Genomic DNA, 26,234 nt, shown 5'->3' with positions numbered 1-26,234 from the left:
AGCAGAAGACTGTTCGGAGGACCTTCAAAAAATGATTTGTCTAAAAAAAAAAAAAAAAAAAAAAAGCATAGAAGAAAAGATGCCCTTGAAATATAACTGTGCAAATCTCCCCAGCCATTCTGCGTGCAACTTCTTGTGAATGTGCAAACTGGTCCTCGGTACAGCAATAAATAAATGCCTGTGTGTAATTACGGGAGTTCCATTATCCCTGCCACTCAATCAGGATGCCTGAAGTCCCAGCATATGGAAGAAGCCAAGAAGATGTAAGCACGTAAGAGGACATCATTTTTTAGATACCTTTGTTACTCTTTATGGACCGTGGAAGAAATGTGCAACGCACCTTTCACACTGCCATGACTTGAAAGTTGCGTGATTTTGCCGCACTTTCACAGAATGGACCCCAACTCGCATCAAAGTCGGACATCGATTATTTTGAAGTCGGGGCGACTTGAAGTCGCACAGATACGAATGGTTATCATTGTGTACAACCTGTCATGAGACTTTGATGTCCAAAGTAGCAGGAAAAGTCGCACAAGTGTGAAAGGGGCCTAAATGATATCATTAGATCTCATTGCCCTTTTTCTTCCCTTAGTACAGCCGTTTCACATCTTTCATTTAACCACTTTCAGACCGGACCATTTTGCTGGTCAATGACCAGAGGTCTTTTTACAATTTGGCACTGCGCTGCTTTAACTGGTAATTGCGTGGTCATGCAATGTTGTACCCAAACAAAATTTGCGTCCTTTTTTTCCCACAAATAGAGCTTTCTTTTAAAGGTATTTGACTGACTCTGCGATTTTTATTTGTTGCGATATAAACGTAAAAAGACTGCAAATTTTGAAAAAAAAATGATATTTTCTACTTTTTGTTATTAGAAAAATCCAATAAACTCAATTTTAGTCATTCATTTAGGCCAAAATGTATTCAGCCACATGTCTTTGGTAAAAAAAAAAGTCAATAATTGTATATTTATTGGTTTGCGCAAAAGTTGTCACATCTACAAACTAAGGTACGTTTTCTGGAATTTACGCAGCTTTTAGTTTACGACTGCCTATCTAATTTCTTGAGGTGCTAAAATGGCAGGGCAGTACAAAACCCCCCCAAATGACCCCATTTTGGAAAGTAGACCCCCTAAGGATATTGATAAGAGGCATGTTGAGCCCATTGAATATTTTATTTTTTTGCCTCAAGCGATTGAATAATGACAAAAAGTTGTCACTAAATGATATATTGCTCACACATGCTATGGACATATGTGAAATGACACCCCAAAATAAATTCTGCTGCTTCTCCCGAGTACGGGGATACCACATATGTGGGACTTTTTGGGAGCCTAGCCGCGTACGGGGCCCCGAAAACCAAGCACCGCCTTCAGGCTTTCTAAGGGCGTTACAGTTTTGAAGGCCATAAAATGCCAAGATGGCACAAACCCCCCCCCCCCCCCAAATGACCCCATTTTGGAAAGTAGACACCCCTAAATTTAGGGGTACACTAGTGAGACTAGGTAATAAATGACGGGTGCCCTGAAACTATAAAAAAATAACTAACCAACCAGCGTCACCTGTAACAGTTATATGGTGATCACTGGTGAAAGGGTTAACTAGGGGGCAATCAGGGGGCTTTATGCGGTAGTATATGGGGGTCCCTTGCGCTATAAAAAGCTGCGGCGAACCTAAATACCTACCTGCCTAACTAACGTCACCTGTGACACTAATACAGCGATCAGAAAAACGATCGCTTATTAGGCTGGGTTCACACTGGAGTGATGCGGGAACGCCACGAATCCGCGGCGGGTTCCCGCATCGCATGCATCCCGGCGGCAGTTCACACTGCCCTATGCGAACTGCTGGGAGTGTCAGTGAAATGTTAATGACACCCCCAGATCAGTTCGCATATCGCAGTGCGATCTGCAAACTCGGATCGCATGGCGTGAACACCCATGCGATCCGATTCTGCTGCGGACCAAAAAAAGGGTCCCGTGCGAATTTGCGGCGGGTGCGGCGCGAATTCAGCCATACTATCTGTATGGCTGAACTCGAATCGCACAGAGATCGGATGTGATTTGCACTGCAGTACGGTGCGAATCACATCCGTTCTCATAAACCGCTGCAATGTGAACCCAGCCTTAGTGACACTGGCGACGGGGGGTGATCACGGGGTTAAACCTTTATTGGGGGGGTTAGGGGGGTACATTAGAACTAAAAGGGGGCTAACCCTAACTGCCCTAACAGTTATTACAGTCACAAATGACACCAATGCAAAAAAAAAAAAAAAATGCAATTGGTGTCACTGTGACTGAGGGGGCAGGGGTGATTGGGGGGGTGATCGGGGGGTGTGAGTGTGCCTGGCATGTTCTACTGTGTAGTGTCGTGTTGGTGCAACTCACCGATCCTCTCTCCTCGGTGCCGGAACGAAAAATACCGACACGGAGGAGAGATTACATCACTTCCTCTGCCTGTGTTTACATTACAGGAGAGGAAGTGATGTCACGGAGCATTTCCATTCGTTGGGAGCGATCGCGAGGGGGTGGCCATGAATGAATGGCCGCCCCCTCATCCCGGATCGCTCCCGAACGAATACCGACCACCGCAGGCACCGGGGGGGGGGGGGGAGCGCGATCGGGCCCCCCACCCGCGGGAAGGCAGGGACGTATATATACGCCCATATGCCTGCCCGTGCCATTCTGTCGACGTATATCGTCATGCGGCGGTCGGCAAGTGGTTAAAGAGGAAGTAAACCCTGATGCGTTTACCTCCTCTTTGTTTCCCTGCAAAGGCAAAGAAAATTGGGCTACTATGCGTCGCATAGTAGTCCATTATGTGTCACTTACCTGACAGAGGAGCCAGCGAAGTCACCGCTGTCCCCTGTAGCACGGAGCGCCCATCTTCTTCCGGGGTCACAGACTCCGGCTGTGACTGTCTGGAGTCGCATGCACGCGGGAGCCGCCAGTCACGGCATGTCGTTTAATGAAAACGGCACGCTGTGACCCTTTTAAAGTGTGCATGCACCGGGTACATTGGCGCATGAGCAGAAGGAATCCTCGTACGGGGAATTGTAAATATCTGCTAAACCATGTAGGTTTAGGAGATATTTGCAGCACCTACGGGTAAGCCTTAATCTAGGCTTACCTGTAGGTTAAAGTGTGTTGTAAGGGTTTACAACCACTTTAAACTTCACACCTTTTATTTTTTTAGTTTTATATACAGGAGAAGGGGGTAGGGAGAGATTGGAGATCTACAGTGGGGACGGAAAGTATTCAGACTCCTTAAATTTTTCACTCTTTGTTATATTGAAGCCATTTGCTAAAATCATTTAAGTTGATTTTTTTTCCCCATTAACCACTTGCCGCCTGCCCTATAGGCAATTGACGGTGGCAAAGTGGTTGCATAATCCTGACCGGACGTCATATGACGTGATCAGGATTATGAGCCGCTGCGCGCCCCCGGGGGCGCGCATCGCGGCGATCGTTGTTGCGGGGTGTCAGTCTGACACCCGGCAACTATGATCTCGGTAAAGAGTCTCTGACGGAGACTCTTTACCACGTGATCAGCCGTGTCCAATCACGGCTGATCACAGTGTAAATGGGAAGAGCCGGTGATCGGCTTTCCCTCACTCGCGTCTGTCAGACGCGAATAGAGGAGAGCCGATCGGCTGCTCCTCTGATGACAGGGGGGGTCTGTGCTGATCGATTATCAGCACAGCCCCCCCCCCCCCCCCGAGGATGCCCACACTGGACCACCAGGGATGCTACCAGACCACCAGGGAAAAGGTAATCCTCCCTAGACCACCAGGGATGCCAGTCAGCACAATGGGTGCCAATCAGTGCCCATAATGGATGCCAATCAGTGCCTACAATGGGCATCACTGATTGGCATGCATTATTGTTTGGCACTGATTGGCACCCATTACTATAGTATAACACCAATGCCGCCTATCAGTGCCCACCTGTGCCGCCTATCAGTGCCCACCTGTGCCGCCTATCCGTGCCCACCTGTGCCGCCTATCCGTGCCCACCTGTGCCGCCTATCCGTGCCCATCCGTGCCGCCTATCAGTGCCACTTCATTGGTACCACATTGGTGCCCATCAGTGCCGCCTTATCAGTGCCCATCAGTGTAGCCCCATCAGTGCCCATCAGTGAAGGAGAAAACATACTTATTTACAAAGTTTTGAAACTGAAACAAAAAAAAACATTTTTTTTTTCAAAATTTTCGGTATTTTTTTATTTGTAGCGCAAAAAATAAAAACCGTAGAGGTGATCAAATACCACCAAAAGAAAGCTCTATTTGTGGGAAAAAAATGATAAAAATGTCATTTGGGTACAGTGTTGTATGCCCGCGCAATTGTCATTCAAAGTGCGACAGCGCTGAAAGCTCAAAACTGGTCTGGGCAGGAAGGTGTTTAAGTGCCCAATATTGATGTGGTTAATGTACACACAGCACCCCATATTGACAGAAAAACACAGAATTGTTGACATTTTTGAAGATTTATTAACCACTTGACAACTGGGCACTTAAACACCCCTCCTGCCCAGACCAATTTTCAGCTTTCGGTGCTCTCACACTTTGAATGACAATTACTCCGTCATGCAACACTGTACCCAAATGAATTTGTTGTCCTTTTTCCCCCACAAATAGAGCTTTCTTTTGGTGGTATTTGATCACCTCTGGGGTTTTTATTTTTTGCGGTATAAATAAAAAAAGACCGAAAATTTAGAAAAAAAAACCGCATCTTTGTTTCTGTGATAAAATTATGCAAATTATTAATTTTTCTTCATACATTTTGGCCACAATTTATACTGCTACATATCTTTGGTAAAAATAACCCAAATTAGTGGATATTATTTGGTCTTCATGAAAGTTAGAGAGTCTATAAGCAGTGGTGCGAATCATAAAAAAATTGATCACATCTGATGTACTGGTGGACTATCTCATTTCTTGTGACCCGAACAAGCCAGGAAAGTACAAATACCCCCCAAATGATCCCTTTTTGGAAAGTAGACATTCCAAGGTATTTAGTAAGAGGCATGGTGAGGTTTTTGGTGTTGTAATTTTTCCCACAATTCTTAGTAAAATTAAGATTTTTATTTTTTTTTCCCCACAAAATTGTCCTTGTAATAGGTTATTTCTCTCACGTGGCATGTGTATACCACAAATAATGCCCCAAAATACATTCTGCTACTCCTCCTGAATATTACGATTTCACATGTGTGGGACTTTTTCCCAGCCTGGACACTTAGAAAGGCCCAACTTGCAGGGAGCGCCATCACGTGTTCTAGGAGCATTAATTACACATCTAAGTTGTTGACTACCTATTACACTTTTGAAGGCCCTGGAGCCCCAGGACAATGACACGTGACACTGACGTGGCACTGATGGCAGATGGCACTGATACGTGGCACAGATGGCATGGGCACTGACGTGGCACTGATACGTGGCACGGACGGGTGGCACTGGGGACACCTGGCACTGGGGACACCTGGCACTGGGGACACCTGGCACAGACAGGTGGCACATGGCACAGACAGGTGGCAGACAGGGAACAGATGGGCATGTGGGTGTGTTTTACTGTGTGTGTGTTACTGTGTGTGTGTGTGTTACTGTGTATGTGTGTGTTACTGTGTATGTGTGTGTTACTGTGTATGTGTGTGTTACTGTGTATGTTACTGTGTATGTGTGTGTTACTGTGTATGTGTGTGTTACTGTGTGTGTGTTACTGTGTATGTGTGTGTTACTGTGTATGTTACTGTGTATGTGTGTGTTACTGTGTGTGTGTGTTACTGTGTGTGTGTGTGTGTTACTGTGTGTGTGTGTGTGTGTGTGTTACTGTGTGTGTGTGTTACTGTGTGTGTGTGTGTGTGTTACTGTGTGTGTGTGTGTTACTGTGTGTGTGTGTGTTACTGTGTGTTACTGTGTGTGTGTGTGTGTGTTACTGTGTGTGTGTTACTGTGTGTGTGTGTGTTACTGTGTGTGTGTGTGTGTGTTACTGTGTGTGTGTTACTGTGTGTGTGTGTTACTGTGTGTGTGTGTGTGTTACTGTGTGTGTGTGTGTTACTGTGTGTGTGTGTGTTACTGTGTGTTACTGTGTGTGTGTGTGTGTGTTACTGTGTGTGTGTGTGTTACTGTGTGTGTGTGTTACTGTGTATGTGTTACTGTGTATGTGTGTGTGTTTTACTGTGTGTGTACTCACTGTCACTGGCGCTGCAGCACGGAAGCTCTCCCTCCTCACACACTGTCACACGCTATTTACATATGAGATCACCGCTCATTGGACAGGCTGATCGAGTGCTAAATGGCCGCTGTGATTGGCGATTTAGCACGATCTGCGATTGGCTGTGTTCGAGGGAGACGGCCAACACAGAAGTTCCCTGATGCGCGCCCGCGACGGCGCTCATTGGGGAAGTAAACAGGAGGATGTCCAGGGACGCCCTCCCGGCAGTTAGCGTCTGCTCTGTAGCCGTCTTTTGGCTATAGAGCGCAAAGTGGTTAAAAAAGAAAAACTGAAATATCACATGGTCCTAAGTATTCAGACCCATTGCTGCGATACTCATATTTAACTCAACTCAGGTGCTGTCCATTTCTTCTGATCATCCTTGAGATGGTTCTACACCTTCATTTGAGTCCAGCTGTGTTTTATTATACTAATTGGACTTGATTAGGAAAGCCACACACCTGTCTATATAAGACCTTACAGCTCACAGTGCATGTCAGAGCAAATGAGAATCATGAGGTCAAAGGAACTGCCTGAAGCGCTCAGAGACAGAATTGGGGGAAGGCACAGATCTGGCCAAGGTTACAAAAAAATTCTGCTGCACCTAAGGTTCCTAAGAGCGCAGTGGTCTCCATAATCCTTAAATGGAAGACATTTAGGAAGACCAGAACCCTTCCTAGAGCTGGCCGTCCGACCAAACTGAGCTATCAGCGCCCATCAAAAGGTGCCCATCACCTGCCACCCTCTATAAACGTCTGTCTGTGCCCACAACAGTGCCAATCAGTGCTGCCCCATCAATAATGCCTGTCAGTAGCTCCTCATAAGTGCTGCCTTTCCAGTGCCGTGTATCAGCGCCCGCCAGGGCCGGCTATCAGCGCCCGCCAGGGCCGGCTATCAGCGCCCGCCAGGGCCGGCTATCAGCGCCCGCCAGGGCCGGCCATCAGCGCCCGCCAGGGCCGGCCATCAGCGCCCGCCAGGGCCGGCCATCAGCGCCCGCCAGGGCCGGCTATCAGCGCCCGCCAGGGCCGGCTATCAGCGCCCGCCAGGGCCGGCTATCAGCGCCCGTCAGTTTTTTCCCCCCAAAATTGTCGATTTATTTTCGTTTATAACCCAAATATTAAAAACCACAAATACCATCAAAAGAAATCTCTTTTTCGTGGAAAGAAATCCATTTGGGTACATCTATTTGGGTACAGTGTTACATGACCGCACAACTGTCATTCAAGGTGCGACATTGCCGACAGCTAAATGGTCCTGGGCAGGAAGGGGGAGAAGTGCCTGGTATTGAATTGGTAAATAAAGATTACAAAAAAAAAAAAAAAAAAGTCTCAGCATGTACACTAAATGCCAAACTGCCCATATGCAAGATCTTTACCTGGAAACATGAGAAAAGGCATCCAGTAACACTTTCTCAAATTCACGGGTGAACTCAGGGCCTTTGCGCTTGCTGTTCTGGATCACGTCATTGGCCAAATACAAGAACGTCAATTTCCGGCTTGATTTAGCTGAAAGAACAAAAAAAAAAAACGATACTATTAAATGGGATATCTAGTGCAGATGACCATATGTGCACTGCTTGGTGATGCTGTTGCCTATGCAGCCGCACACACACACACACATATATATATATATATACACACACACACACACACACACACACACAGACCACTTATACAGAATTCATCACACCGCAGGGACTTTTCATGCCTCTGAGCAAGTTGCAGCTCTCCCTGCAGGCTACTTGTGACGGTAATGCTGCTTATAGATCCGCCAACTACCTACATTATCTAGCATGGCTGGTATTTTTGGAGATTTGATGCTGGTATTCTGTAGGCTGGTGCTGCGCTCTTCAGGCTGAGGTCTGTGTCAGGATAAACTAATGTCCCCAGAAGCTTTGGGCTTGAAAACAGATGGTCTGGGATTAAGTACAAAGCATAACAGGAGAGAAAAACAAACACTTGCTAACTTTCTGAACCCGTATGCTCTATAAAAAAAAAAAAAAAAAAAAAAAAGAAGAGCAGAACTTTCTGGAGTAGCGGAACCTCATGAGAGACAGCCAATGACAGCATGGCATAAACAGAAGTGAGACGCCAAGTATGAGTCACGTTGTTCTGCAGGGACATCAGGCTAGAATTTGGAGCAAATTATTTTTCCAAGTGAAACAGTTTACTTAAAATAACTACAAAAAAATCAAAAAATAAATAAAAATCTGCTTACATTCCCTGGCCCTCTAACCAGGGAAAGGAGAAGTTGTACTTTGAACGGACTGTCTGAGAGCTTCCATATATATTATATATACAGACATTATGGTCGCGATTAAATGCTCACATTTCATGCTATACACATATTGGGAGCGTAACATGAGAAAGGGTTTCCCTAACCCCCCCCATCTTCATACACCCCCCCCCTCCCCCTCCCAAACCCCTTCCAACTGAATTATGGAGTTCGTCTTCCCCACAGGATTCCGGTTTGTTTTAAATTCGGAACAGCATGGCTCCGCCCCCCGGCTGCATCATGCATTGAGAGATCTGTGGATGGAAAAACTACAAGTCCCATCTGCCACCATGGTAGAGAGTAGATTTTGATGGAGCACAAGTGCGGCGACATTACTGGCCACATAATGGACCCGAGTTAGGGGAAGAAATGCAGGAACAGATGCATTTTACCTGCGTTGAAAAATATGCAACAAATGGGCAGCACATTGGCACTTCCACTTGGTAGCACTTGGTCATCTGTTTAAATCCCAACCTCTGCACTACCTGCACGTTCTCCCTGTTCCTGTGTGGGTCTCCTCCCTACTCCACAGTGTTTTTTTAACCTTTTTTTTTTCCCCAGTCAATTCACACTTTAGATTTGCGCATAATCACGGGGCAAACCAGTCAGGAGGTGCATCCGAGCACGTGCCCTTTTTTTTTTGCACACTCCAACACGTCACATTTTTAAAACTTTTTAAATTGCACAGCGCCAAAAACACATGGTAGCAGCTAATTTTTGTGCGGTATGGGAAATATTGAATTTTTGCATGCGTTACCACTAGCACCAAGCCCCCCTACTAGCATAACCCTCCCCCAAAACCACAGCTCTCCCCCAAATCCCCTCCCCTATCCTCCCTCCTAGCAAAGCCCCCCCCATACCTCTCATAGCATAACACCCCCAAATTCCCCCACCCAGCATAAATTCTGTCCCTACAGAAGTGGGGGCAGTAGGAGAGAGGAGAGAGCCAGGAGTTGTGGACTAGATGCATAATTGAGAATAAACATGGCCTCGGGGCCAGTGGTCAGTCAGAGGAAGTGTAATGCACTAGAAGAAACGGTGCCACAGCATTAGTACCCATGGAAGAAACGGTGCCACAGCATTAGTACCCATGGAAGAAACGGTGCCACAGCATTGGTATCAGTGTAAAAAAAAAAAAAAAAATAATCATCATCAATTTATTTTTTTGGGGATTTTTTTTAATCAAATTTAATTTTGATGAAAAAATCTTTTGGAGTAAAAATCTATCTAAAGTTTTCCATTTAAGATAAATTAATAATTCTGTTTATTCAGCATGAAATGGAGCTTAGTTATGTAGCATGAGGCTGTATATTCTGCAATATTTACATTTTTGATAAACTAAAAAAAAAAAAAAAAAAAAAAAAAAATAAGAAAAAAAAAAAAAAAACACAATATTTTGTACTTTTTGTGGTAATAAATATCCCCTTTTTAAAAAAAAAAAAAAAGAAAGCTATTTTTTTCTGAGTTTAGGTCCATATGTATTCCTCTATATATTTATGGGAAGAAAAAAAAAATAATAAAACGCAAAAATCGTATATTGGTTGGTTTGCGGAAAAATTATAGCATCTCCAAAATAGGGGATTGATTTATAGCATTTTTATTAGATCTGCGATTTTTATTGTGACTGGCAGATACATCGGGCAATTTTGACACATTTTTGGGACCATTGGTTTATACAGCGATCAGTGCTATAAAAATGTATGGATTACTGTAAAAATGTCACTGGCAGTGAAGGGGATAACACTAGGCGGCAGTGAAAGGGTTAACTGTGTTCCGTAGGAGGTGATTCTAACTGAAGGGCTGACTAGAGGAAGTGACAAATCGTGGTTCCTAGCTAATAGAACACACGATCGGTCACTCCTCTCCTCTCAGAACAGGGAAGTTGTGCGTTTACACACACTCCTCCCTGTTGTGTCTCGTGCTCTCGATTGCTCGTGGCCGGCGGCGCGCGCCTTCTATCCTGATCCCGCGTATAGCTACGATGGTTCGCGGGATCGCGCCGACCTGCCGCAGTAAAACAATGGTGGCTGGTTGGCAAGTGGTTAACCTAAAATCAGTTCTGATATCGCTGTTTTACTAACCTGACAGCTTATTCTAAATAGGAAACCTTCATTTTGTGTGTAATATTAAAGATCGCAACAACCAGCAAGAAGAAGTCCTTACATTTAAAGAGCACCTGTCATTTCAGATCCATCATGGCAGCAATGGTTAGTGAGCATCCACTCACCTGCTGCCACCACGTCCCTCACCTTGTTGTGTCACTGCCACATCACCAGCAAAGTGAATGGGACTGTCGGGGAGTCAACAGCGGGTCAGGGGAGGAGCCGCTGCGGGACAGAAATGACAGTTGTTCTTTAATAATTTAAAGAGGAAGTAAACCCTGATGAGTTTACTTCCTCTTTCATTCCCTGCAAAGGCAAAGCATAATGGACTACTATGCATCGCATAGTAGTCCATTATGTGCCACTTACCTGACACAGGAGCCAGCGAAGTCGCCGCTGTCCCCTGTAGTCCGCCGCACCCATCTTGTTGGTGGGGTCTCGCAGCTCCGCCGCTGTCATTTGGCGAAGCCGCGATGGCGTCACTCCCGCGCATGCGCACGGGAGCAGACACGCGCGGCAGCTCCGTCGCGGAGAATGCCGTGCTCAGTGCGCGCCTGCGCTGTAGACAGCGTTGCCCGTTTTCGGGCAAATATCTCCTAAACCATATAGGTTTAGGAGATATTGCTTGGACCTACAGGTAAGCCTTAAAGCGGGAGTCCACCGGGACTCCGCGTTTTTTTTTTTTTTTTTTTAAAAGCCAGTAGCTACAAATACTGCAGCTGCTGACTTTTAAAATAGTGACACTTACCTGTCCAGCGCGCCCGCGATGTCGGCACCCGAAGCCGATCGCTAGGTCGTCTGTCGGGTCCTGCCGCCGCCATCTTGGGTATGGGAATCAGGAAATGGAGCCTTTCGGCTTCATTTCCCGGTTCCCTACTGCGCATGCGCGAGCCGCGCGGCGCAATCCGGACGGTCCCCGCTGCCTCTGGGAACTGTGTGTTTCCCAGCAGGCAGCGGGGCACTTGCGCAAAGGGGCGGGCAGTTGCGGAAAGGGGCGTAATCTACGCCCCTTTCCGCAGACAGCTATCCCGGAAGTGGGTGCAGTTACCTGGATTATCCAGGTAACTGCACCCCCCTCCCCCCTGAAAGGTGCCAATTGTGGCGCCGGGGGGGGGGGGGGATTCCGATGAGCGGAGGTCCATTTTAGGGTGGACCTCCGCTTTAATCTAGGCTTACCTGTAGGTCAAAGTGGTTTGTAAGGGTTTACAACCACTTTAAATCAAGCCTTTTTACTAGCGATTTAAATCAAATCCACACTGATCCCAAGTATCACACACAGGTAAATGACTGAGCGACAACCACATCACTAGAGATGGTCTCAGCTGAATCTTCTGTCTGTAGAAGAAGTCATCTAGAGCTGACCCGGTGCTGGGATCACATATTAGGCAGTCCAGCATTCAATGCACAAAATGAAGCACTGCATATCTCCATTAAAGGCCAAATTCAACTTTCAGATTAAATTAGCAAAATCTTTTCCAGGCTCATTGGAACAAAAGTTGTGCAGTCTTGAGTTTAGAGTGGAGTTGCATCTTGATATAGCGCGGTCCTTTACCCAACAGGGTCTCGACGCGCTTACAAACACATACACAAACACATACACAAACACATACACAAACACACATATTAGGGCCAATTACTAGACAGGATCTGATTAACCTTCCAGCGTGTCTTTGGAGTGTGGGAGGAAACCGGAGTGCCCGGAGGAAACCCACACAGGCACAGGGAGAACATGCAAACTCCAGGCAGATGGTGTCATGGTCGGGATTTGAACCAGCGACCCTAATGCTGCTAGGTGAGAGTGCTAACCACTACACCACTGTGCTGCCCTTACAGTTTTTTTTTTTTTTTTTTTTTTTTTAAACAGCCCAAGTTGGAAAGTCTGTCCCCTGCCAGCATGTTGATGAGAAGGACACATGCTCTCTGTGATAAAGCAGTGAGGAGGATCCAGTTCTCACTGTCCATTCTCAGGCTATCGTGGGTCCAAGACACCCCCAGCAAATGAGAAAACCATACTAGCCATTAGGGGTGCAACGGATCGTCACCGATCTGTGAGAACGGGTCACCCTGTTCGGCACACGCCGCGATCCGTGGCCTTGGGAAAGGCCACGGCTTCGGCCTAGCTCCGGAGCGACAGCCATCTTGGTGCACCCGTCTGCCGTTTACAATTTAACCGATCCGTCAAATGACGGAGCGCTCACTTGTAAACAAACAGGCGTCATGACGACGCCGGTTCCGCTCTCCCCTCTGTACAGATCTGTACAGTGGAGGTGAGAGATCGGATGGCAGCAGCGATGTGGGCTGGATCTGTAGTGCACACAGCGCTGCTCTGTGACAATTGTAGTCACAGTCATCCATGCTGAGCCAATATTCTGCAATACCCTGCCAATAACCTGCCACATGCTCAGCCAATATTACAGTGGGGGAGGGGACGTGGATATTAGAGTGGGGGAGGAGACGTGGGGGAGGAGACGTGGATATTAGAGTGGGGGAGGGGACGTGGGGGAGGAGACGTGGATATTAGAGTGGGGGAGGGGACGTGGGGGAGGAGACGTGGATATTAGAGTGGGGGAGGGGAGACGTGGATATTACAGTGGGGGAGGGGGAGACGTGGATATTACAGTGGGGGAGGGGAGACGTGGATATTACAGTGGGGGAGGGGAGACGTGGATATTACAGTGGGGGAGGGGAGACGTGGATATTACAGTGGGGGAGGGGAGACGTGGATATTACAGCGGGGGAGGGGAGACGTGGATATTACAGCGGGGGAGGGGAGACGTGGATATTACAGCGGGGGAGGGGAGACGTGGATATTACAGTGGGGGAGGGGAGACGTGGATATTACAGTGGGGGAGGGGAGACGTGGATATTACAGTGGGGGAGGGGAGACGTGGATATTACAGTGGGGGAGGGGAGACGTGGATATTACAGTGGGGGAGGGGAGACGTGGATATTACAGTGGGGGAGGGGAGACGTGGATATTACAGTGGGGGAGGGGAGACGTGGATATTACAGTGGGGGAGGGGAGACGTGGATATTACAGTGGGGGAGGGGAGACGTGGATATTACAGTGGGGGAGGGGAGACGTGGATATTACAGTGGGGGAGGGGACGTGGATATTACAGTGGGGGAGGGGGACGTGGATATTACAGTGGGGGAGGGGACGTGGATATTACAGTGGGGGAGGGGACGTGGATATTACAGTGGGGGAGATGTATATTACAGTGGGGACTATATGGTGGTTGAATTTTCACAGATTTTTGCAAATTTAATTATTTGCTGATCAGAAAAATGTTCAGATCCGTGAGTTTTTTGATCCGTTGCACCCCTACTAGCCATCATACCGAGGGCATGTAGTGGCAGAAAACACATAATGTAGTGAAAAGCTCAGGATTGAAGGTGAATATCGCAGTAAAATTTGGCTTTGCTATATTATCTTTTAATTGGCTATTCATTTATTTTCTATTATGGCTGGAAATTTGCTTTAAATCATCATTTTGATTCTTCACGAGGATGCGCCCAATGTGGCAATCCTAGAATACTGCAGTGTGCCCTCATCCCCCCAAGTAGAAGGTCACATTATTGTCTCCATTGGAAATGAAAACTTCACAGGCTGTGTGTTTTATTGAGAAAACAAAATCAATTCTCCGAGGCCTGGCAGCGGCTGGACTGTGATTAGCCCTACATCTGTATTGTGATTATGGCAGATAAGGCCATCCACTATTGCAGAGCGCTGAGTGCAAGTGTCGGGAATGGCACTTGAATCATCAGACATTGCCGCATGATTGAAGCAATTGTGTATTGCCACGGCAACCTCCATCAAATTACTGAATTGAGGGATATTAGGGGTTATTAGAATGAAGAATTATGTGTTTTCAAGATCAAAACGTATAAAATCTATTCATCTGAACGTTGCCAGACTAAGCAGTTACTGAATATGTAATTGCATTCGCTGATGGTATAATCGTCTTGAAGGGTCATAATATAAAGAAAAAATAAATAAATACAAAAACGCAGAAAATTGTGTTGTAGTCATTAGTTCGCACAATAATCAACAACGCAAAAATGCCTTTTCAGAACTAAAATTTACAGAAAAAAAAAAAGCGGCTCTAAAATGGGACTTAACAGGCAAGATGGACGAGAGTATAATAAAATTATACTTTATTGACAACGGATCATTAGAAAAAGTCAAGTAGAAAAATAATTAAAAGCATACAGTTGACATATAGTAGTCATAAATGTATGGTGTGAACAAAAGTTTGACACCAAATAGACAGCAGTGAGCCCCTGTGCGTCAACGCATTTCGCCATTTTGCTTCATCAGGACACACTAGGGGGTTGTTGGAAGGAACAGGTCTCGCTATCTTGTCAGCTTAAGACTATCCCCACATGAAGAACTCCCAGACTTTCCCATAGAAAGGGAAGCAAATTTTGCCAATGCTATCAACCACTGTGAGACTGCTGCGCAAATACAGCACGACATAAAATATTGCAACGACCGCCATTTTACTCTTTAGGGTGTCTACTATCTATCGTTATATCTTTATTTGGAGGTTCTAAGTTATTTTCTAGCAAAAAAAACAGACTTTAACTTGTAAACAAGTGTCAGAAAAAGACTTATATTCTTTAAGTGGTTAACCTCATTTACAGACTGAAGTTTATTCCTTTGATTTCTCAAAACAGATGGATACAATCGCATACTAGCTCATTATGAAATACTGAGAACGAGGCCCCGACATCTGGCCCGATCCACGCCGAGGGAGCCGACATGCTCCCTCGGCGTTTCTTCCGGGTATCGCAGCATGCGCGCGGGAGATTTCATTCCGGCCGGTCGGCCACTGCCGGATTTTCAGGCCGAGAATCGCCTTGTGCGCATGCGCCGTTGCAGTCAGCGGCGCATACCGAGGGGAATATCTCCTAAACCGTACAGGTTTAGGAGATATTTTTTTTACCTACAGGTAAGCCTTATTATAGGCTTTCCTGTAGATAAAAGTTAAAAAAAATGACTATACCTCCACTTTAAAGGGGTTGTAAAGGTAAATGTTTTTTCACCTTAATGCATTCTATGCATTAAAGGTGAAAAAACATCTGACAGTGCCTGCGCCCCCAGCCCCCCCGTTTTACTTACCTCACCCCTTGAAAGTCCCACGCTCGCCCCCCGACGTCCTTTCCACCGTTCAGCCTGGCCGCTGATTGGCTGGAGTAGATGGATGGAAAGCAGCACAGCCATTGGCTCGCGCTGCTGTCAATCACATCCACTGACGCGGAGCGCCGGGGGCGGGGCCGTGTGATACAAGGGGCGGCTATAGCCGCCTGCTGTATCACGGGAGCGCGCCCACAGATGCTTCTCACCATGCGAGGGAGCTCACATGAACGTGAGAAGCATCTGAGGGAGGAAGCCGAGACAGCCGCCGAGGGACCCCAGAAGAGCAGGTTCGGGGCCACTCTGTGCAAAACGAGCTGCACAGTGGAGGTAAGTATAACATGTTTGTTATTTTATTTATTTTTTTAAATTCTCTTTACAATCCCTTTAAGGCCTTAGCTGCATAAGTGGCTTGGAGAAGTAGAGGTGAAGAAGCAGCAGTACACAAATCTTCTCAGTGAATGGCTGTGCGGGGGGCATGTCAGCACAAGTCTGAGGCTGTGCTCCCAGCACAGCCAGAAAACTGACCATGCCGGAATGCATGTCCTCTCATGCTTAGTGTGGTCAGTTTGAAAGCAGAGAGACTGGCAGGAACACCAGGGATTTAACACATTGGAAGAAATACAAAGAGAACACAGGATACTTTTTAACACATGGTACAGCAGGCACATATCAGGAATGTGAAATGTTGGGGTACCACATTCTATAAATACAGGCCTGCGGTGTCCAATAGAGTAATCTCAAAATAACGTGACAGATTGATGGAGTGATTTTTCACATTACTGGGCAATCCCTTCTGGTAGCCCTCAGCCTTTTATTTGTTTATGGGGGTTGCAGATTTTCGTTAATGATAAAGTGGTTGTAAGCCCTTACAGACCACTTTTTGTTACAGGTAAGCCTATAATAAGGCTTACCTGTAACTACCCTGGATCTCTCCTAAAACTGCATTGTTTACAAGATATCCCCTGTATTTGCATGTGCCGATGTCCATGGCGTTTGCTTCAGTGAGCGTGCCATTACCGGTGGCTCCTAAGTGCATGCACGGGAGTGCCACGTTCTCGGGCCCAGCCAATCACAGCGCCAGAGCTGTGATACCCGGAAGTAACCCCCGGGAGTGATGTCGCCGGGCCAGTGCTGTGTACGGGCACCGCAGTGAGGGCTTGGAGCTCAGGTGAGTATTACATAATAGTATGTAATAGCATAGTATAGTATGTAATAGCATAGTATGCATAATTATGCTATGCATACTAGCTCATTATGCCTGTCTTGCGAGTGTTAAGTTTTATTTTTTTCTGAAAGTGCATTTACAGCCACTTTAAAGGGCACAGTGACAGTACCTATAGTGACAGGGCACAGTGACAGTACCTATAACAGCCAACCCCCTCTAGCGAGATGCTCCCTTGCTGTTCCAGGAGTCTACTCCTGTCGCACCTTACCCAGGAAGATTAAATCACTCTACCCCAATGAGGCAGCTTTCCAGCAGTGTGTGTGACTGGCGAGTGGCCATTCAGGCCCAAGATTGTCGCATGGGGGGAGGGCACACGAGACACTGGCTCCCACTGTTGTCAATTACAGCCAGTGAGCAGAGAACGAGGCCAAGTCTGTGCCTTATGGAGGGATAGAGCAGAGCTCGGGAGCAAGCACACACCAGTGCCCCCATAGCAAGTGGCTCGCTATTGGGGGCACTGGTCAAAGGGGAGGAGCATCAGCAGGGGACTCAAGAAGAAGAGGATCTGAGCTGCTCTACACAGAGCAGGTAAGTATGACATTTTGTGATTTGTTTTATTTTAAAAAGCTGAACCTTTAATACCACTTTAAGCTAAGCACCGACTTGGAATGGTGCAGTTTTTATTGCACATAGAAGTGCACAGCAAGTGAAGTTTACAGTCGAGGGAAAAAAAAAAGGAAATAATCCTTTCGTTAATTTTTAGTCAATTCTGACAGTTATCTTCCCTGCTTTCTCAGCCAGTGGCAGTTGTTTATCTTGCTCTTTTCTTACATTCTCATCATTTGTGTCATTTAAAGACCCTTCTATGAAGAGCCTAAGGGGAAAAAAAAAAAAAAAAAAAAAAAAAAACTGCCAGCAACTGAAGAGCACTTCAGGCAAAAAAAAAAAAAAGGAAATCCATCAGTGAATTGTAGAGCTATCCAAGAAACAACGTCGCTGCGGTAAAGTCAGGAAGGTTACATGATTTTTGTGATGAATTCTAGATAATCTACAGCTATATTGTACAGAGCTCCTTACATGTGGGATCGGTGTATCTGCTTCTGGAATCTTTGCTCTTCAACCTTCTCTCTTTGCTTTGACCATACATGGAATTCAGCCGGTTCAGCAGGGACCAAATTTCTACGTATGGGCGAGGAGGTTATACAGAAGTCAGTCGACCAATCTATGGGCTGCCTTAAACGCTTGCAGACCTGCCGCTCCAAAATGATGGAGGCTGGTCGGCACGATCCCGCAAGCAGCTGTAGCTATATGCAGGATCGGGATAGCAGGCACGCAACCGCTGCACAGCGGGGGTGCCGATGCTTACGGCCAATGGTCGCGATGACCGCTGGGCCACGAGCAATCGTGGGCACAGGAAGCAGAACAGTGGTAAGTGTGTGTAAACACACACTCATTCCTGTTCCGAGAGGAGCGACAGATCGTGACTTCCTATTAGCTAGGAACCACGATCAGTCATTTCCTCTAGGTCAGTCCCCTCCCACTACAGTTAGAAACACAAACAGAGAACACAGTTAACCCTTTGATCGCCCCCTAGTGTTAACCCATTCCCTGCCAGTGAAATTTTTACAGTAATCGGTGCATTTTTATAGCACCGATCGCTGTGTAAATGCCAATGTTCCCAAAAATGTGTCAAAACTGTCAAACGTGTCCGCCATAATGTCGCAGTCCTGATAAAAAAAAATAAAAAATAAAAAATCGCCGATTGCCGCCATTACTAGTAAAAAAATAAAAATAAAAAAATAAATAATAATAATAATAATAAAAATGCCATAAAACTATCCCCTATTTTGTAGATGATATCGCTTTTGAGCAAACCAATCAATATATGCTGATTGCGATTTTTTTTTTACCAAAAACATGTAGACGAATTTATAAATCGGCCTAAACTGAGGTAAGCAAATTTTTTAAATATATTTTTGGGGGATATTTATAGCAAAAAGAATTGCGTTTTTTTCAAAATTGTTGCTTTTTTTTTTTGTTTATATCGCAAAAAATAAATAAATAAATAAAAACACAGATATGATCAAATATCACCAAAAGAAATCTCTATTTGGGGGAAAAAAAGGGCATCAATTTTGTTTGGGTCACAACGTCGCACGAGCATGAAATGGAGCTTAGTTATTTAGCATAAGGTTGTGTATTCTGCAATATTTACATTTTTGGTAAACTCATTCAATGAATCTAAGCTCTGCCAGCTAAGATAACATGCACTGCATTGATGCACACAATTTCACAGTAACCATGAGATAAAACAAAAAATATACTACAATCTATATGATTCAATCTGTTCTGAGATCGCCGTTTTACTAAACTGACAGCGTATTATTCTAAATAGGAAACCTTCATTTTGCTTGAAAATATTAAAGATTCTATCAGCAAGAATATGTCCTTACATTTAAAGAGCACCTGTCATTTCAGATCCATCATGGCAGCGCCTGTTAGTGGGCATCCACTTCATCCACTCACCTGCTGCCGCCACGTCCCTCACCTTGTTGTGTCACTGCCGGATCACCAGTCATCCCATTAAAGTGAATGGGACTGTTGGTGAATCAACAGCAGGTCAGAGGAGGAGCCGCTGCAGGACAGAGATGACAGTTGCTCTTTAAAATTACGATTTAAACCAAGCCTTTTTACTAGTGTTTGAAATCATGATTAAATGCGACTTGATTTAAATCTAGTCCACCCCGATAGGAATGTATGGACCTTCCAATCAGATCCGCCTGAAAAACTGATAGGCAAACCAGATCAGATCATCTATGTGAAAGGGCCCCAAGTTCAAAGATACATGAATATTAAAAATGTTTATACAAAGCAAAAATGCTGCAAGCAAGGCTTTTTCTGCAATGTTTGGTTGGCGACAGGGCCTCTTTAAAGCCACCAAATGATGAATCGAGGATTGACTACGCTGGCACTGTCTGGCATGGGAAGCATCAAGGATGGTACATCTTCAACCAAAAAAGGGGAAGTATATCTACTCTTACCGGAACAGGTGGACTTGAGTGTCGGCGACAACGAGTAATAAAAGCAAAGATGCCGAGATCGGCAGATCGACGGAACTCCAATAAACTGATCTCAGAATAAAAATTAAGGTAATTTGAGGAGCAGAAAGCTTTCTGCTCCTCACATTGCCCTCATTTTTTATTCTGTGATCACAGTTTTTATTCCCATCAATCTATGCCGTTTTTTAAAAATAAAAAAAATATTTTTTTTACCTACACCATATGGAAGCATTTTTTCTTTGTATAAATGTCCAGATAATAGTTCTTTTGCGGTCCAGTCGTTCTTTCCACGCCTAAGGTTCAGCCCTAGTGTTCCCTTCATCTGAAGATCGGTTGGGTGGTTGTCCAAAACACCCCTTCAGTCGTGTTTGGAGGCCCTGGGTCCCTTGGAGTTCCGTCGATTCCGGCATCCTTGCCTTTATGACTCGTCGTCGCCGACACCAGAGTCCACCTGTTCCGGTAAGAGTAGATATACTTCCCCTTTTTTGGTTGAAGATCTACCATCAGTGATGCTTCCCATGCCGGAGAGTGCCAGCGTATTCCCTCCTTGATTCATCATCATTTGATGTTTGACAAATCCTCAGGACTTTCACATCCATTGGACTTTCACATTTTTATTTGTGTCATTTCTGTATAATGGAGTTTCGCACTTATATATTGATATGCGTGTTCACTTTTTAGCGCTACCATTATTCACTCTTCACGTTTGTCACATTGTTTATGTAGCAGCTTTTCCCCTTTTTACCAATAGTTAGCGCAGTAATCTTCACATTTACATTTTGCCTCTTTAAAGCCCAATTCCAGGCTCATCCCCCCTTTTGGGACATTCCTCTTATAGGTTAAGTTTTTTTTATCCCTAATACTTACCTGTCTGCAGTCCTGTCACATGATATGCTGGGTCCTCTTCCTCTTCCCTTTTCTCCCAGCTGTGGGAGGTGCTTGATGATTTAGAGAGCGACGTGCTGACTAAAACGCCACTCTGCATCATTACACAGTGAATGAACGGAGTTGTGGTGATGCCCCCTCAGTAGAGTCCTTGCTGGGTGTCATTTAACTTGTAAAAATGAGGACATCTACTGCGAGAGGCAGTTATATATTGGGTATTGCAACCTGAGCTGCTTTTTGTTTTATGCTGCGTACACACGACCGGACTTTGACAGCAAAGGTCAGACGGAACGAATCCGTTGGACAATTTGATCGTTTGCTGTCCAAAAATCGGACGGACTTTAGAAATAGAACATGTTTCAAATTTTTCGGCCGGAACACCGCTGGACCCAGTTCCTACCGAGAAATCCATTCGTGTGTATGCTAGTCCGACGGACAAAGACCGACGCGAGGGCAGCTATTGACTGCTGGCTATGAACTTCCTTATTCTAGTCCGGTCGTACGTTATCACGTTCGAATCCATCGGACTTTGGTGTGATTGTGTGTGGCCAAATCCTTTCATTCGGAAAGTCCGTCGGAAGTCCACCGAAAATCCATCGGGAAGACTGTCGCACCTAGTCCGTCGAAAAGTCGAGTCCCGTGTATGCGGCATTAGGAAAATCTTTTTTTCCTCGATTTGAGCTTTAAAAAGTCTCTGAATGCTTATCAAAACGTGATACCGATTTCATGAAAACAAACTGTCCGCAGAAATATATTCAGTTATTGGAATAGTTTACTATGAACAAACAGCCTTCGTGAATGAAATATCATGAAAGTCATACAAAAAGCCATAATTCTTCCCAGCACGTAGGCTGTCATCAACTGATAGAAGTTATGACACTGCAGCCAACACGCTGATTAGAAGAGTACTACAGAGACGGTTTGATCAGTCCTCCCATCTGAAAAGAAAATGGCCACAAAGGGTTAAATAAACCTCACAATTCCCTTTGCAGCCATTATTGTAGTCTTTCATGTAGGAGAACATGAGCTCTGTGATCCACTTCTATTCTTCACCAAAGAGGTTGGTGAAACTTTGAAGGATTTGGAATGGAAGACTAACATGGGGGGGAAATCCCAGAACATAAAGGTTGCTAGGCAAGGCAAAGCACAGCACTTTCCTGGGCCTTGGATGCAATTGTTCCAGTGGCGTTGTTAGAGAATATGTAACGTCCTTGTGATGGATTTCAAATTTCTATTCATAACTTCTCTTGTGAAAGGAGGTTTGTGGTTTAAAGCGCCTTCATTGTAGCTTATTATACATGGGAAAGCCTGCTAGGAAGGTTCGCATCCACATGTAAAAATATAAAAGGACTTGCACCTCCAATATGCCAACCACCGACACTTCAACAACCCATTCAGTTTCTCAGTTGTGGTTTTGGATTCAGCACTCTAAAGCTGGCCATATACTATTCATTTATTTGTTTTTTCGGGTAAATGGGGGGGGGGGGGGGAAACAAGATTCCTCTATCCACTTTGGATGGAAGAAACCCCCTGCCAGAATATTGTATTCTGACCGCAGGACCCGCTGCTGTCGGAATACACCGATTAGCGGCTACAGCTTTCCATCATGTCCCTTAAACAGAAGTCAAACAAATGATCAACGTATCAAGTGGGGGTGTCCACACACTGATCAGAATTTGGCTAGTCCCTGCTTAACCGGCTCAATTTCCATCAGTGTATGGCTAGCTTAACCTGTTTCTAAAGCCTAAACATTTTTTTACTTTAATGCATCTGCCGCAAATCAACATTGTGGCAGATGTATACCGCTCAACGTTGTTTTCAGTCCTGTTCTTCATGTCAATACTGTCAGCAAGCATTGATATGTGATGCTCGCTCTGTAGTTTCGGCTCCTGTGAACTCAGAGGGAGGCGTCAGGAGTAGCGCGGAGAGCGGAAGGTGAATTCCAATGACAGCGTTGATCACAGACTGTGGGAAGGAGCACGGAGCTTGAGCACATGGCTGGATAAGGAGGCAAGATCCAATGATGACTCTGTGTAAGGCAGCAGTGTGATGCAGAGTACTGGGGGACTACAGAGACCCAGAGCATTGTGTGTGTATAAGACATGTAAGATTCATGTTAGTGGTCCATGGGATTCAAATTTGTGAGTCTAGTGGTTCGTGAGGTCCGAAAGGCTGGCGACCACTGCTCTAGGTCAGTCAAAGTACTGAAGTCAATAACAACCAGCATTCTCAAAAGAAGCTCAGCCATGACAGTCCCCATATTTCTCTTGGATGAGAGTCTAAAGTGTTTATTTTGATTTTAAACATGCCACTTCCCGATTGCAGGATGAATATTGACGTTTTCAACAGCTGGCAGGTGGGTGGTATTTAGTGTTTCTGATATAATGCTGGTAGGAGTTGTTTGCAAACATATAATGTTACAATATGTTTTAAATGGATGTTCAGGAGAGACCGCATGAGTGCAGATTTCCGCTAAATAGATTGTTAGGCTGCACATTAAAAAAAAAAAAATTAAAAAAAGTGTCTTGAGTCCTGCTGTAGGGGACATCGGAAATAGAAATGCCAGCTCTGAACCAGTGGCACGGGTCCTTTTTTATAGAGTTATATTTCCTTGGTGGAAGTGGTGAATCCATAAACAGCTGGCACCAGAGATCAGGAGCCTAAGGATCAAATTCTCAAGGTATCAATTACACTTTTCTGCAGCATTTATCTGAAAACACATTTTTAAGTGGCTTCACATTTTTCTTGCTTTCAGTTCCAGATTTTGCTCTTAGCATTTCACATTTGCAAAATCTTCCTATAGCAGTATCTGTATGCCAGGGAGTTTTATCAGTCAAGATAGACCTTGCATGAAGACCTGAGACAGCAATGTAATGAAGCACAGTCAATATGTTGTGCTACCAAGCAGGAAGCAGAGCCTTCATATGTAATAAATATAGCTAATACTGTGCAAAAAAATGTACAAAATTACACATTGATTTCCTCCACCCTCATCACAGCGAATGGAAGCTCCGGGGGTAATGAAAACAACATCCATAAATTGGTCAATCTGTATAAATCTTCTGGTTCTCTGTAAATAAAATTGGGACGCAACGGTAAAACGGGTCCAAGAACTTTATCCCTCTGTAATATACCTCAATGTCTTATTATTATTTTCAACTTGTTTATATTGCACATTAACAACAAGAATAATCCAAAAGTCATTATCAAAATTTCCTATTACTAGTAAGTACAGTACTTTGTCCTTAATTAATGTGTTCCTATTTAATGCCTTCACTCCTTTAAATCAAATACAAAGTATTTACTAGTAATAGGAAATCTGATAACGAGTTTTGGATTAATCTGGATAATAAGTGCAATATAAACAACTTGAAAATATTATTAAAAGACATTATTAGGGGGTATTACAGAGGGATAAAGTTCTGGGACCCATTTTACCAGTTTATTTACAGAAAAGCACCTAAACTGAAAGAATTTCTTGCACCGGAGTGATGGACCCTTTGCGGAATAAAAATAATTACTTCCCATTTCTTTAAAGATTTTATTTCCATGGGAAATGTAAAGCTTGAAGAACCTTCAAACAGAATGCTAAGAGGGAGAAGGAATTCCAAGCATTTTACAGGAACAAAATTATAGGTTACATTATTTTATGATGTACCACAGATGGGTTGGTGTACATGTTGGAGTGTCCATGTGGACTCCAATATGTGGGCCGCACATCAAGACAGCTCCAAGTATGAGTAAGTTGCATGAAAGTGGGGAAATACTGGAGTGCGTTGGGTGTAGAGTTTTATACGACCGCTGAGCAGGAATAGATCTTTCTGTATTTATGAGACTAGGGTTCTCTCCCTCTCTGGTCTCAATGCGGATTTCGATTTAAATTGTTTCATTAGTGACTTGTAATTGCCCCCACCAACCTGCATCTCTCCACTGGTATCCCAATTTGGTTTGATTATGTAACCTTGTCCTGAAATGCCATTATTTATTTTATGTAAGTTGTTTAATTTATTTTTTACTTGCTTTTGGAAGTTTTATCTTAGCAGGTGTTCTGTGTGTACTGGGCTTGCAGATCTTATGACAATTTTCATGGTTTCCCATTTTTTCTAATGTTGTATCAAGTTTTTTTTTTTTTACACTGCTCATGTATACTGTGAGCAGATCTTGTGAGTTATGCCTTTCATGGTCATGATGTACTGTTTGGCCTCCTGAACACATTATTTCTAGTTTCTGTGTTTTTCAGAAACTGACAACACTGGGATGTAATTTAGGCGTGTTGACGCATCTGCTCTGTTCCTACTGATGAAGTCTGGCCCACGAGACGTAACGTGTTAAGGGACCAACCTTTTTTAGCTCATGACATAATTTAATACCCATTACTTTTATTAATAAAATACAGTGAGCACTATAAGTTCTCTTCTCTTTTACATGGTTTATTTACGCTCGGGATACACAAGAGTATGAATAAGAGATCAGTTTCGGTCATGCATCAGCCCTAAGAAAGAGTGGAAAAGCATTGTATGACCACATTCCTTGGTAAGTGGTCAAACTGTGGAGGTGAGCAGATTGTATGGTCACATGGTGGAGAGTATTGGTGTTATTGGGGGGGGATTACTGATGCCTTGAAGTTTCAAGGAAGACCAATTTATGCACTGCTGTCAGAACACAGACTGGTATGGGGATTTGTCTATGTATTACTGATTGCACATTTATTTATTTAAAGTTGTGCTATAATTTATTTCAGATTGTTTAGGAGTGTACTGAAATCACTCCATTAGCTTTTTTTTTCCGATACTAAGGATGAGCTCAGGCGTGTTCGCATGGAACACGTGCAGAGCCTGTCAGGAAGTCGGTGGGGTGCTGCGCTAATCACAAGCAGTGAGACATTGCCCCGATGTGCAGCTGCAGAGATCGGGCAATGTCTCATTGCCTGTGATTAGCACAGCGATGCGCCGACTTCCTGGCGGGCTCTGCACGTGTTCCAAGCGAACACGCCTGAGCTCATCCCTATTCGATACTTATTAATGGCAACTTATTTAATTATTATCACACATAGTAGACTGTGCAGATTACTTCTTCAGGTTTATTATAACAGTACTCCCTCCCTTTTTATTGCAAACTGCTGACATTATAAAAAAAATCCTGTTATAATAATAATAATAATAAGAAGAAGAAGAAAAAGACGGCAGCATTTGATATGTGGTTCTATTTTTTTTTTTTAAATGCTGCGGGGGTGGGGGTAGAAGATCCAGGGATGTATGTGAAAGATGTACTTATCCTTTAGGCCGATGACATTCACATCATACGAAAAAAACACATACACACACACACACACACACACACACACACACACACACACACCACGTATCTCTACAGTTTCATAGACACAATAGGGAGGATT

At 44.7% G+C, this 26,234-nt stretch overlaps 1 protein-coding gene across 1 annotated transcript in view; it reads right to left on the bottom strand.

Annotated features, from left to right (window-relative positions):
• Positions 1 to 26,234, bottom strand: part of RPRD1B (regulation of nuclear pre-mRNA domain containing 1B) — a 140,346-nt gene that overhangs the window by 70,533 nt on the left and 43,579 nt on the right. Inside the window, exon 2 of the mRNA XM_077459046.1 lies at positions 7,584 to 7,713. Coding sequence (XP_077315172.1) covers positions 7,584 to 7,713 — 130 coding nt within the window. The remainder of the gene's footprint in view (positions 1 to 7,583; positions 7,714 to 26,234) is intronic.

The sequence above is a fragment of the Lithobates pipiens genome, unplaced genomic scaffold (genome assembly GCF_037356315.1).
Source record: "Lithobates pipiens isolate NorthernLeopardFrog02 unplaced genomic scaffold, aLitPip1_a1.2 Scaffold_28, whole genome shotgun sequence".
In the NCBI taxonomy this organism is placed as follows: Eukaryota; Metazoa; Chordata; class Amphibia; order Anura; family Ranidae; genus Lithobates; species Lithobates pipiens.
The sequence above is the reverse complement of the archived record's forward strand: the minus strand, read 5'-3'. Positions and strand labels throughout refer to the sequence as shown.